The sequence below is a fragment of the Gossypium raimondii genome, chromosome 1, assembly GCF_025698545.1.
Source record: "Gossypium raimondii isolate GPD5lz chromosome 1, ASM2569854v1, whole genome shotgun sequence".
Lineage (NCBI taxonomy): Eukaryota > Viridiplantae > Streptophyta > Magnoliopsida > Malvales > Malvaceae > Gossypium > Gossypium raimondii.
Window position 1 is genome coordinate 50,313,159 of NC_068565.1, and position 14,479 is coordinate 50,327,637.

Genomic DNA, 14,479 nt, shown 5'->3' on the forward strand with positions numbered 1-14,479 from the left:
ACCAGCATGGTGGAAAGTATATTTTCATTGCTTTTATTGAATTTTAAATATTAGTAATTATTAGTTGATTGAGTCTTAGCTTAGTTGGTATCGGCATTATTACTAATACAAGAAAACGTCGATTCAAGTGTGCTGAAGTGCATTATCCTCTTATTTAAATGTTAGGACGGACTGTAGTAATTGCAATAACATTTTATTTTTCTAAAGAGCTATAGTAGCCTTAGAGATTAGGAGAGTCCAAGATATTTTCTTTTGAGAGGTTGTAAGTAGAATATTATATCAATGAATTGGTTTGTATTTATGATGATTGTGTTTGTTTTTTTTTTGTATTTTTATTTATTTGTTGAGGGGTCGACTCTTTTATAGAGAAAAATATTTGAAATGTCATTTTTTAAGTAATCGATCGGAAATATTGTTTTCGATGTGTTTATGCTATATTTTAGTTTTAGGTTTTTGTCTCCTTACTTTGAGGAGAGCACATTTGGGTTCACGAAGTATTGGCCAGAATGTCTAGGTCTATCAAGTAAACGTTTTATCATTCAGCCTTGGTGGAGTTTGAATCCATGCCCTAAAAGGGTTTTATTGGATAAGAACACTACCATTTGGCTAGACTAGCCATCATGGATGCAAATATAAGGCTACATATGCCTTGATTGGCAGTTCAAACCCCTACAGATGTAATATACAGAATTAATATTATGCACAATATTGACACTTCTCCTGTAAGCTTATAGGTCGTATCTCCACCAATCAAGGCACTACTTAAACTTTGTGCATTTCTTTGGGCTCTCCTCAGAGTACGAGAGACAAAACCCCTACGAGGACAATACTTATTGTTTGAAGGTCTAGTAGGTTACTTAGAGAACGACACTTAAAAGACTTCTTTGTAAAGAAAATGAAGATGGAAAGTGAGAGATTGAGAGATGATATATTTTATTTTTAATTTAATTTGTATTGAATATTAATTTTAAATATTTTTATTTAGTTAAAAATATCATGTGTTATAATTTGATTGGTTCAGAATTTTTTAACAAGAATTAACAAACGATATCTAAAATGATAATAAAATAGAACTTTAAGTATCTAATTTGAAAAGAAAAACTTTAAAAATCTTTATAAAAATTATATAATTTAAGTAGCTATTTTTTATATAAACTAAACTATTTTAGTAAATAAATTTTCAAACAAACACACCATTCATTCCCATTGATTTTTACACTGAAATAGTTCCCAATAACCCTAAATGGAAAAGGGTAATAAATAAGAACCACTAAATTATTCATGGAATTCTCGTGAGTGGGGGGTGGTGACTTTTGTCTTGCCTTCAAATTCCAAATTCCAAAGCTCCCAAAATGGATCAAGACATGACAATACCTGACTTTGTCGTTGAATTTTTGGTTTGCTTTCCCTTTGTTTTTATTCCTTTGCCAAGCAATGACGTCAATTTTTCATGCCTTAATTCTCTCTCGTTTTTTTTTTTAAATTACCCATAAATTCATAAAAGTTTTATTCTAAGGACTTTTTAGATAAGTGGTACGTTTATCTGTGATTGGTGTAAAAATAATAGTGATAGTAAAATTAGATACTATAATGTGAGGCAAAAAGAAAGTTAAGCGCACCACATTAGAGGTTAACCCCCATCCAAAGGAGTCCCAAGAATTAGATTGGTCGAGTATTTATCTTTTTCAGGAATAGTCTAGCTTCGAATCATCGTTGTAACAAAAAAATAATAAATGAAAAAATCTTAATAAAAGTTTCATGAAGACCCTTATACTAGGAGTCAAATTGCATTTTTACTCTACTAAAAAAATGGATAAATTAGTTATTGGATATTGTAAAAAATAGGATGTCGGTAATAACAATATATATCGCAAAGAAAAAAGAAAGAAAAATTAAAGAACACACATATTTTTACATGAAAACCCTTTCGGGAAAAATACCACGGGCAGAGGAGAAGAAAATTCATTATGTCGAATTCAAATAATTACAAGAGGAGTAGACTATATCTATTTATAGGCTTGTAAAATCATATTCTAATAGGAGTGTAGTAAGATTAAAATACCTTATTCTAATCAATATCAAATAGATGGAGATTAATAAGATTTAAAAAAAGCTCATTCTAAAATAAAATAAAAGAAGTTTAGTTCTATATGGATTTTACTTTTATTTTATTTAACCACTGTATTTTATTTAAATAATGATTCAGGTCACTTAATTCTAACAATCTCCACCTTGACACGAATTCTCAATGAACAAGTTCTTCATCGTAAACTCTCCACGAATAAGTTCTCCACCTCTTCCATAAAACCCTTTAAGGGTTTAACTTCAACAATGAACACCAACCAAATCTAAGCAATGCTCAAACTTGGTTTTAGGAAGTGACTTAGTTATCATATCTGCAGGATTTTCATAAGTACTAATTTTGCTCACAACAATATCACCACGAGCAATAATATCACGAACAAAATGATACCGAACATCAATATGTTTTGTTCTCTCATGAAACATTTGACCTTTTATAAGGAAGATGGCACTGTGACTGTCACAAAATACTGTACTGATTTGAAGGTCTTCATTGAGTTCACTAAATAGCCCCTTCAACCAAATAGCTTCTTTTCAAGCCTTAGTCATCACCATGTACTCAGCTTCAGTGGTAGACAAAACGACTGTAGTTTGCAAAGTGGCTTTCCAACTGATTGCACAACCTCCGATTGTAAAGACATAACCTGTGAGAGATCTTCTTCTATCAAGGTCTCCAGCAAAATCAACATCAATATACCCAATGACTCCATCTCTAGTTCTTCCAAACTATAAGCAAACATCAGTAATACCTCGTAAGTATCTTAAAATCCACTGAACTACTTTACAATGTTCTTTACCGGGATTCACCATGTATATGCTAACTACACTAACTGCATATGATAAATCTGGACGTGAACAAACCATAGCATACATGAGAGATCCCACTACACTAGAGTATGGAACATATGACATGTACTCAATCTCATCATCTGATTGTGGAGACAAAGTCAATGAAAGTCTAAAATGGGTTGCTAAAGGAGTACTAACAGGCTTAGCACTCTGCATATTGAACCTGTAAAGAACTTTTACAATGTACCCCTTCTGACTTAGGTACAATTTACTTGATTTTCTATCTCTAAGAATCTCAATACCAAGTATCTTATTTGCTGGTCTCAAATCTTTCATCTCAAATTCTTCACTTAGTTGAGTTTTAACCTTTCTTATCTCTCATTTATCTTTTGCTGCTATCAACATGTCATCAACATAAAGGAGTAGATACACAAAAAAACCATCATTGTTTTTCTTAAAGTAAACACAACTGTCAAAGCTACTTCTTTTGAAATTATGAGAAGTCATAAAGGAATCAAACCTCTTGTACCACTGTCTTGGTAACTGTTCCAAACCGTAAAGGGACTTTTTAGCAAGCAAACATAGTCTTCTTTTTGAGACTGTAAAACCCCCTGGTTGTTGCATGTAAATATTTTCCTCAAGTTCTCCATGCAAAAATGTAGTTTTTACATCTAACTGCTCAAGCTCAAAATCATGCATGGCCACAGTACCAAGCAAAACTCAAATCGAACTATGCTTCACAATTGGGGAGAACACATCTGTGAAGTCCACTCTTGAAATTTGACTGTAACCCTTTGCAACAAGCATTATTTTATATCTAGGTTCTTTAACTCCTAGAGTCTTTTCTTTCTTTTAAAACACCCATTAACAACGAATATATTTTTTACCTTTAAGAAGTTTCACAAGATCCCATTTTCTATTCTTTGTGGAATGATTTCATTTCCTCTTGCATAACAAACATCCATTTTCTAAGTCTTTACAACTAACCACCTCAGAATAATTAGATGGCTCTTGGTTTGCATCTATATCTTCAGCCACATTTAAAGCATAAGCAATTAGATTAGCCTCGGCATACTTCTTTTGAGGTTTAATTTCTCTTCTAGTTATGTTTTTGGCAATAGAGTTTTTGTGGTGAAGAAGCAACTCTATTTTGAATTTTTGTACTAGCTTGAGGAGTCGACTCTGTTATAGATTCTGGATTAATCTGATGCTTCATCCTGCGTTTTCTTTTTTTTTATTGGAAGAGTCTTTAAGAGATAAGTTAGGTAGCATAGTAGTTTCATCAAAAACAACATCTCTACTAATCACAACTTTTCTACTTTCAAGACACCATAACTTATACCCTTTTACACCAGCTTTATAACCAAGAAAAACATATTTAATGGATATCGGTTCCAATTTTCCATTATCAACACGAGCATATGTAGGACACCCAAATATCTTTAAATCAAAATAGTCAACAGGATTTGCAGACCATACATCTTGTAGAGTCTTTTTCTCAATGGCAACGGATGGAGATCGGTTGATCAAAAAACATGCAGTAGAGGTTGCTTCGGCCCAAAAAGACTTTGGCAAGTTGGCATTTAACAACATACATCGAACCTTCTCTATGATCGTTCTGTTCATTCGTTCTACAACGTTGTTTTACTGTGGAGTGTGACGAACTGTCAAGTGTCTCACGATCCCTTCTGACTTGCACAATTTATGAAACTCATCATAATAGAACTCTAAGCTATTGTCTGTACAGAGGTATTTTATTTATTTTTTCATCTATTTTTCAATCATAGTTTTCCAAGACTTAAATGCGAAAAGCACATCACTTTTCTGCTTTAGGAAGAACGTCCAAACTTTTTTGGAAAAATCATCAATAAAAGTCAACATATAATTAGCTCCATCTCTCGAAGGCACTCTTGATGGCCCCCATAAATCAGAATGAATATACTCCAACATTCCCTTCGTGTTATGGATTCCTCTGCTGAATCGAACTACCTTTTTCTTCCCAAAAACGCAGTGCTCACAGAATTTCAGTTTGTAAATTTCTTGCCTATCAAGAAGTCGTCTTTTGCTCAATTCAGCCATGTCATTTTCACTTATATACCCTAGGCTCATATGCCAAAATTTAGTAATATCATCATCTGACAAGGAAGAGGAAGCGACAACTACATCACCAGTAATAGTAGAACCCTGCAGAACATATAACTTGGCAGTCTTTCTCTACCCTTTCATCACGACAAGGGAACCTTTAGAAATCTTTAAAATCCCACTTTCAGCTGTGTATTTGTACCCTTTTGAATCAAAAGTACTTAACGAAATTAAATTTCTCTTCAATTCTAGAACATGTCATACGTCACTAAATATTCTGACAACTCTATCAAACATCTTAACTTTAATTGTTCCAACACCTGTGATTTTACACGAAGCATTATATCTCATCAAAACAACACCTTCAGACATTGTTTTGTAAGTTGTAAACCAATCTTAATTGGGACTCATATGGAAGGTGCAGTCCGAATCAAGGATCCACTCGTCGCTCACTTTAAAATTGTTGACAGAAGCGACTAGAAGCTCACCATCGCTGTAGTCTTTTACAATATCAGCTTCACTGGAATTTTTTGGTTGATTTCCCTTTTGATTCGCAATCTCCCTTTTGATCTTGTTCTGTAGCTTATAGCACTCAAATTTAATGCGTCATTTCTTCTTGCAAAAGTTAAAAGTTTTACCTTTGTTTGAAGACTTCGATCTACCCTTAGATTTACCGTGAGGATTCCGTTCTTGTATCCTTTCACGATCATCATCAGCATTCCGATATTGTCTCCCACGAACAATGAGACTCTCTCCCTGAGAGTTGGTTTTAACTACAAGATGATTCATCTTATCATATGAGGTTAGAAAATCACAAACCTCATCAACTGTGAGAGACTCGCGGCTATATAAAATCATGTCTCTAAAGGTTGAATAAGACGAGGGCAACAAACAAAGTAGAATCAACCCTAGATCTTCCTTATCATACTAAACCTCTATGGCCTCCAAGTTTGAGAGAATTTCTTTAAACACTGTTAAGTGTTCGTGCACAGACACACTTTCCTCCAAACGATAAGCATAAATATGTTATTTCATATGCAGCTTGCTGGTTAGAATTTTTGACATACATATTTGTTCCAGCCTCTTCCATAATCTAGCGAGGATCTTCTCCTTCATCATATCCTGCAAAATTTCATTAGACAAATACAGATGTAACTGTGTTAACGCCTTTCAATCCTTGCGCTTCTTCTCTTCCTCATTCAATGTCGAAGGCATCTTATCTACCCCTAGCAAGGCTTCCTCTAAGTCCATTTGTGCAAGAACTGTCTGCATCTTTATCTGCCACAACTCGAATCTGGTGTTGCGATCCAACAGCGAAAGTTCATACTTCAAAAACGTCATTACTGTGATTGAGATGAACAACCCGGAAGCTCTGATACCAATTTGTAAAAAATAGAATGTCGGTAATAATATATATTGCAAAGAAAAGAGAGAAAAATTAAATAGCACACAAATTTTTACGTGAAAACCCTTTCGGGAAAAAATCACGGGCAGAGGAGAAGAAAATTCACTATGTCGAATTCGAATAATTACAAGAAGAGTAGACTACGTCTATTTATAAACTTGCAAAATCATATTCTAATAGGAGTGTAGTAAGATTAAAACACCTTATTCTAATCAATATCAAATAGATGAAGTTTAATAATGTTTAAAAAACCTCATTCTAAAATAAAAATAAAAGAAGTGTAGTTCTATATGGATTTTACTTTTATTTTATTTTACCACCGTATTTTATTTAAATAATGATTCGGGCACTTAATTCTAATGAGATATCAAAACAAAAGGTAAATTGGTTCTTTTTTGTTAAAAATTTCATTCATTTCCATCTTATGTTGATGTACGATGACCAATTTTTAACAATAGTACTGGATGAATTTTTTTACAAAAAAATTAATTTACTCTTACATGGGCCTTCACGATACATTTACCAAAAATCTCAAGTTTTTAAACATTTTTTTTAACAATCTCATTGTAAGTTATGATCATATTTGCTCTTTTTGACATAAAACTTAGAACTATTCATAGCCTCTCCCCAACTCATGAATAGGAGGATAAAGCGCTTCAGCACACTTGAACCCACTTTCTCCTATATTGATAATAATATTTATGTCAATCGAGCTAAAATTCTACTTTAAAAATTAGGTTGAAGAGAAGACTTGGACTTTATTCTATTTCATTTCCACAAATTGGTCCGCTAATAAAAATAATAAAGAAAAAATAAAGCAAACATATGAAAAACAATACTAATATAGTTAATTAAATATATATTTTTCTTAACTTTAAGAACCACATATCAATTAAAATATTATAACATTATCTATTTAATACTTAAAATTCATAGTATATATAGTAGATAGTTTGATGAAGCTAAGACTATAGAGTTTTGACCTATTTGTTATTTGGTAGTCATAGGTTTTAGCAAAGGGTAAATTATAAGTCTAATTTAACTCTACACATAGCGATAGGATTATCATATCTGTTCTTTTTCACACAGTGCTGAGAACTATTCATAGTTTCTCTTCAATTCATAAATAGAAAGATGATGTACTTTAACGCACTTAAACATATGTCATCCTGTATTGATAATAATATTCATATTAATCGAGCTAAGACTCAATAATTATTATTTTTATTTTTAAAAAAAATGAAATTGTTTATTTCATACGTAAGAATTAAATTTAAATCTAAAAAAATTAAGCCTATTGAAGGTGTGAAACATGATACAAAAGAGAAACAGCTGTCGGCCAAATAATGGGGAGCACAGTCGTATACTTCAAATTTTGACTTGTTGACACTTGTTTAAGTCTTATTATATTATTCCCTCTACTTTAATAATTGTTCATACACATTAAAAATAATAAAAATTAAATATAGGATATGATGGTAATATATATTGTGTTTTAAAGACGGAATATGGGTTTAAATTTTAAAGACGATATTGATAAAATGAGTATCTGTAATTTTCAAAAGATTAATCTTAATAAATCTTAAAATAGACATGAAAAATATTTTAATTGTAAATAAAAATAAAAACCAAATTTTATATCTTTTTATATACATCGTAGTCCAATTTATTATGTTAAATATGTTTCAAAAGAAATTTCATAATATTAAATATTTATATAATAAATTTTAAATATATATATATATGATATTTACACATGTGTTATAATTAAGATTTATAAATTTATTTCAACTTCGTATATTTACTTATTAATATATAAATCATAATAATAATAATAAAAAGTATGAATCGTAATAATTTATCATAATTTTATGGAAACAGAGATAAAAATATTAAAGGAACTAAAGTTGTTAAAAGAACAAATTTCGTAACAATGATTATTTAGTAAAATGCGCTTCTAGTTAATTTTATATTCCTTTAATCAAACACTTGAATTGTAGATTCCGACCAAACAAAATAATATAACATACCGTTCATAACCTTACATTATTGTAATCTTATTAGGAAAAGTAATCTCACATTCCTTGATTAAAATACTTAAAAATGCATTAAATTCTCAGTAAAAGCCCCTATACGAGAAGTTAGATTGCATTTTACTCGTTCTACTAAAAATGGGTAAATTAGTCATTGTACTTTAGACTAAATAGCAAACTGGTCCTTTTGTAAAAAAATTCATCTATTTTTATCGTTAAAAACTGGTTCCTATATGTCAACATGATGTGCATATAGAACGATACGTGTCACTATATGGTTATTCTTTCAATTTCACCGTTTTTTAACATTACAAATGAATGAAATTTTCAACAGAAATTAAGGGGCCTCCATGAAACAATCTATCTCCTAATTTAGGGGCCTCAATGATATTTTACCTTAAATTTTCATTTTTACTCGTTTAGAAACGGGGAATCAAAAAGAGGAAATAAAAAGGAGGCCCACTATCTCTGTTGAGAGTTGTAACTGTCGTGTTAAGGTTCTGCTGCATGTGACTTCAACGCCACTTTTCTTTCTCCCACCATTTACTGCTATTTATACACACTTTGCCTTTGCCTACTCTGCTTCACATTCATTACAACATATTCTCTTCTTCTTCTTTTTCTTTTTAAAACAATGAAGGCAAAATTTTCTGGGTTTATAACCTTTTTGTTCTTAGCTTTTCTTCTTCTTTGTTCTTCCTCAGTATCTGCTCGTTTCCTGCTGCAAATCAACAACCATGGTTAGTTTCAACCAAAACCCTTTTCCGCTCTTTGTTTCTTCTAATCTATTTTCTCTTTTATTTTGGGTGTTTTTTGGGGTCTAATTTATGTATTGAATTGTAAAAAAAAAAAAAAAGGTGAAAAGGAGCTTAAAGCAAACGAGATGATGATGATTCAAGCTGATAGAAAAGATGATTTCTCAGAGGTAAGAAACTTCTTTTAGGTTAAATTTTCAATGAATCAGATGATTAAAATTTGTCCATCATTTTAATTATCTGTGTGGTGTAGTTGATGGGAGCAGAAGAGTGTTATGAGCAAGATGAAGAATGTGTGAAAAGGAGGATGATGGCAGATGCTCATTTGGATTATATTTATACTCAAAATCATAAGCCTTAGAATTATGATTAACGATCCATAAATATACAATACAAAGGGCTAATATATATATATATATATATATATATAGAAAAAAGAATTGTGTAGTTATGAAGTTGTATGTATGCATGTATGTATGTATCTAGCATTTAGCAAAGTTTGAATGTATCTTTCTCTGTTTCTTAATAATATAAAGCTTTTTAAGGCATCAAACACACACACACACACACATATCTATGTATATTAGATGTATTATATGAAACCAAGGATCCAAGGAGAGGCACACCAATAAGAAGCACCTATTGACCGAACAAGTGGATTATCGTAAGGTCACATAAGAATTTATTCAAAAATTCCTAGTAAAACATCTATAACTTTATTATTAACTCTCGATTATATAATTGGATCACGATGTATCACATCTTAGTAAGACTTTTCATGACCCTACCTCTTAACGCCGTGTAGTAAGAGATCTAGTGCACGAAACTTCTTATCTATGTAAGTCGTTTCCATTACCATTGCACTGAGACTTCTAAAATCACTACTAACAACTTTCGGCAATCAATACATCATATGAACTGTCCACTTTCTCCAACTTCACATCTTATATCTAGTGTCACGAGACTAGTATTTTAGCCTGGCAAACTACGCAACCTTAGACGATTTCTGGGGATCAAAGTCAGCCTACTTTCAAAGAATGAGAATTCTTACAGAAATTCTCTAAAGCACCAAAACAAAGCCGAAACAAACTTGAAAGAAAAAAGAAGCTACAAACGAACAAAAAGCCACAAAAAATAGTGCACACTAATTGTTTGAGTAAACGCTCTCAAAAGTAACATATGACTTTGAAGATTTACAACTAAGTGAATACAAACAATATAAAAAATTATTCACCCACCTTAACTACATATTTCAAATTCCATGTATAAGTGGATTAATTAGTCATGTAATACATAAATGTTAAGATATATTAATTTTTCTTTAAAAAACAGTTAAAAAATGAATCATGTGAGAGATTTTTAATCAACTTGCTTTCAACATCAAACATTTAATTTACTATATATAAATTTTTATTGAATTAGTGTCACGGATTAATTAAACATCAATTTAGTTGAAAAATTATCAAAACCATTGTTTTATAAAGTAGCAATTATTAAAATGAGAATGTTTCTGTCATTTTATATTTTTTATATAAAATCTATAAAATTAATTTAAACTCATAGTAAATCTAAAAAATACTCATAAAATCCTAAACAACATAATTTTAAAACTTTTCTAACATATTACAATGAGTTGGGTTATGCCTTTTTCTTCAGATTTCTTAATAAATGGGCAACAATGTCTTCAATTTTAAAGAGTTAAGTTTTAAAGAAAAAAATCTAAACGCAAACTCGCACTGATTCGATCCGACTGCATATAAAAAAACAGATATTATAAGGAGTTGTTCCAGATAATTTTTGAACAACTTAATTTCATCATAAAACCATATATAAACTTTAAAAAAAAGTCCTTCATGTATAAATAGTTGTAGACTTGTGAATAGAACTGTTTATAGATCGGGTTACCTATCCTGGCCCGAAGGCCCGCTTGAATTTTGAAAGGATTTGGGTAAAAATATTAGGCTTAAAAAATGAGATTAGACAAAAAAATAGACCCATTTAAAATATGGGTCGGTCTTAGAATTAAACATTCAAGGCTCAAACGGTCCGTTTTTAAGTAAAGTATTTATAACACATTAAAAAAATAAACTTATACTAAATATATAATACTACTCTAATGTAAACATTAAAATAATGTTAAGATGACTATATAAAAATTTTCTATAAATAAAGAAATATATAAAATTATTAAATATTAAATTAAAATAATATAAGTAGGCCTAAAATGAGTTTGTGTTAATCTTTTGCAAATATGGACTGGCTTAAACAAAATTTTAGGCTCATATTTTCAGGCCGGGTCAGGCTTGGACAAGCATAAAGTATTTTAATATTATGCTTAGGCCTAACCCGACCCAGAAACACCTCTACCTGTGAAAATCACAATTAATATGACCAAATTACACCGCTAAAATTTCTCTCAATTAAGCACTTGATATGACATGAGATCTTCATCGATTAAAATTTTGTTGATTGTAAATCCATTCAAATAAAGCAAGTGAATCATGGTAGAACTCTTCAAAAATATTGTAAGACCAAATTCAACCAACTTTGCATGTTATAATTGTTAATTATGATTAAATAGATACATGCCACGTACAAAGCTAACACATATAAGGATCTTTTGTGAAATAATAATAATATGAAGGATCTAAATGAGAAACAGCTGTCGGCCAAATAAATAATGGGGGTACAGTCATAGTTCACATCTTGGACTCGTTGACTCTTTGGTATTTCTTATGTACATCTTATATCTCAAATATTATTTTAGTCCCTTCAAGTTCATCAAACTATGTTGTTATATTTTATAAAAAGAATTAACTTTTAAATTGTATATTTTATTCAATTTAGTCTTTAATCTTTTATTTGGAACGAATTAACCGACATAATATTATGTTGTCATGTATACTATGTTAACAAATAATTTAAAATAACAAAAATGTGTAAATAAAAATTATTAAGAGTTCCAAAAAATTATATAAAATGCATTTAGAAATTAAAAAATTGAAAAAACTTATATATTTTTAAATTTTCAATAAAATTTTATTTTCTCTTTGAAATGCAAAAAAAAATCATTTTTAAAAATATTGGAGACTTTTTTATTTTTTAAAATTTACAATTATTTTTATGAGTTTTTGAATTTTAAAATATTTACTAACATGACATATAAGATAAAGTAATACCACGGTAGCAATAAAATACACATGAACTGCTATGGGAGCTACAACTTCAATGTTTGATGCAATTTCTAATAGAAACGTTGCATTGTACTGAAATCTAATGTAGCTCAAAATAAAAGGTTCGAAGGCTAATTTATCTCAAATAAAAGAGTAGGGGTTAAATTGAATAAAATTATAAAAAATGAGGGATGAACTTGTTATTATGATTTATACATATAACACCAAAATAAGGATTTAACGACACAATTTTATCGGAAATATTATTTTGCTCCAAGGGCAAAGCTAGAAAATTTTTGGGAGTCGGAATTAAGTTATATATTTTATTCATAATTTTAATAACTTATATATTTACCATTTTAAAAGGCTAAATCAAAATTTTATCATTTTTGGATAAAGTGTAATTTTATTATTAACTAAATTAAAATTTTGTAAAAATTAAGGGCCAAAAAGTAAAATTTTACATTTTAATATAGTATAAATCAATGTTAAAATTTAGAATTATATATCCATGTATGTGTCGTGTGTCCACTAATACTTTTTGGTTTTATTTGGATAAACTATAACTAAGGTTACTAAATTATTAGTTTATTTACGTTTTGGTCACTCAACTTTAAAAACTTACAAAATAGTCATTTAACTATTCAAAAGTTTTTATTTGAGATTAAATAATTTGAAAATTTTTATTTAAATTACTGGGCTATTAAGTTTTTTTTTTTTAAAGTTTGGGTAGCAAGTTTCATGCAATGATTCGATGCTTGATACAACAGATTAGTACCTATCGACGAGTAGAACGACATAGTTTAGATCCAAGTCAATTTGATAGTTAGTGTCGAAGATCAAAAAAAAAGTTGTTTGAATTTTAGTTCACAGATTTGTAACGTTCAAATTGCTTCATGAAAATAAAATTAAACTATAGAAGAAAAGTAGAAGAAGAACTTTTAATTGATGCAGGCGATGTGAATAAAAAAGGTCATACAGTAGCGATTTTAATAGCCTAGTGATTTAAATGAAAATTTTCAAATAATTTAGTAACCGTTTTGTAACTTTTTAAAGTCGAGTGACTAAAACTTCAAGTTATAAATAGTTTAATTAACTTGGGTGTAGTTTACCCATGTTTTTTCTTAAGCTGTGGGCATAGATATGCGGCTATATATACAGACTTATAGCTTTGGAGCCTCTCTCATTCTTCACAGTATTCATACATCTCTCTCTTAAGTTTTGTCTTTCAAACGATGAAGCAAAAGATTGTAGGGTTTATAAGCTTTTTGTCGTTAGCTTTTCTTCTTCTTTGTTGCTTCTCAACATCTGCTCGTTTGCTCATGCAGATCAACCATGGTTCGTTTCAATAAAAACCCTTTTGCACCCTTTGTTTCTTAATCTGTTTTAGCTTTAATTTCTCCTTCATGGTGTTTTTTTGGGGGGTCTAAATGACATTTCCAATTGTAAAGAAACAGGTGAAAAGGAGTTTAAAGCAAACGAGATGATCATTCAAGCAGATGCTAAAGATGATTTCTTAAATGTAAGGAATTATATATATATGATATCCCTTTTTCCCTAAGTTCTTATTCATACATACATACATATATATATATATATGGCTATTTTCTTTGGGTTATTTGGTGGTGCAGTTGATTGGAGCAGAAAAGTGTTATGATCAGAAAGATGAAGAATGTTTGGAAAGAAGGATGATTGCAGATGCTGGTCTGGATTACATATACAGTCAAAGTAATAAGCCTTGAATAAGTGGTGGAGGTTGGATCCTTCATCTGGTTATAAAGTAGTTTTAAAATTCGTGATAAGTATTTACTCTATTAATGGGCCCACAGAATATGAAATATTAAATATTAAGCTCGCATATATTGAAAAATAAAAAATAAACCTTAAAATTATAATAATAAAATTATCCATAATTAATAAAATACAAAGGAATAATAATATAGTTTTATGTATTCTTGTTGTGATGTGTTTGATAGAAAAGTTGTGTGTAGTTATGAAGTTGTAGATGTTGTAATTTGTATTATCTCTCTATCGATAAATCCTTATTATTATCGAGTAAATGATAAGAATGAAATGCATATATAAATTATTTAAAAGTTGATATAATATATATTAATTTTGTTATAATTATGTTGATTTGGTTGATGTAGAGATGTATAA

At 29.9% G+C, this 14,479-nt stretch overlaps 2 protein-coding genes across 2 annotated transcripts; both read left to right on the forward strand.

Moving 5' to 3' along the window:
* Positions 1 to 8,963: 8,963 nt before the first annotated feature.
* LOC105786365 (putative phytosulfokines 6) lies at positions 8,964 to 9,699 on the forward strand. The gene is made up of 3 exons (XM_012612753.2): positions 8,964 to 9,131; positions 9,249 to 9,316; positions 9,400 to 9,699. The coding sequence occupies exons 1-3, from the start codon at positions 9,026 to 9,028 to the stop codon at positions 9,505 to 9,507; spliced, it is 282 nt and encodes a 93-aa protein (XP_012468207.1). The 5' UTR covers positions 8,964 to 9,025; the 3' UTR covers positions 9,508 to 9,699.
* Positions 9,700 to 13,486: 3,787 nt separating this feature from the next.
* On the forward strand, positions 13,487 to 14,405 carry LOC128031845 (putative phytosulfokines 6). The gene is made up of 3 exons (XM_012612755.2): positions 13,487 to 13,657; positions 13,777 to 13,841; positions 13,951 to 14,405. Exons 1-3 carry the CDS (start codon positions 13,555 to 13,557, stop codon positions 14,059 to 14,061), a joined length of 279 nt encoding a protein of 92 aa, XP_012468209.1. The 5' UTR covers positions 13,487 to 13,554; the 3' UTR covers positions 14,062 to 14,405.
* The last annotated feature ends 74 nt before the right edge of the window (positions 14,406 to 14,479 follow it).

Bases quoted from the DNA above. Each gene is read 5' to 3' on its own strand.
- LOC105786365 (XM_012612753.2), top strand. From the start codon at position 9,026: ATGAAGGCAAAATTTTCTGGGTTTATAACCTTTTTGTTCTTAGCTTTT. The intron at 9,132-9,248 runs GTTAGTTTCAAC...AAAAAAAAAAAG, and splicing joins GCTGCAAATCAACAACCATG to GTGAAAAGGAGCTTAAAGCA. The intron at 9,317-9,399 runs GTAAGAAACTTC...TGTGTGGTGTAG, and splicing joins GAAAAGATGATTTCTCAGAG to TTGATGGGAGCAGAAGAGTG.
- LOC128031845 (XM_012612755.2), top strand. From the start codon at position 13,555: ATGAAGCAAAAGATTGTAGGGTTTATAAGCTTTTTGTCGTTAGCTTTT. The intron at 13,658-13,776 runs GTTCGTTTCAAT...GTAAAGAAACAG, and splicing joins GCTCATGCAGATCAACCATG to GTGAAAAGGAGTTTAAAGCA. The intron at 13,842-13,950 runs GTAAGGAATTAT...TTGGTGGTGCAG, and splicing joins CTAAAGATGATTTCTTAAAT to TTGATTGGAGCAGAAAAGTG.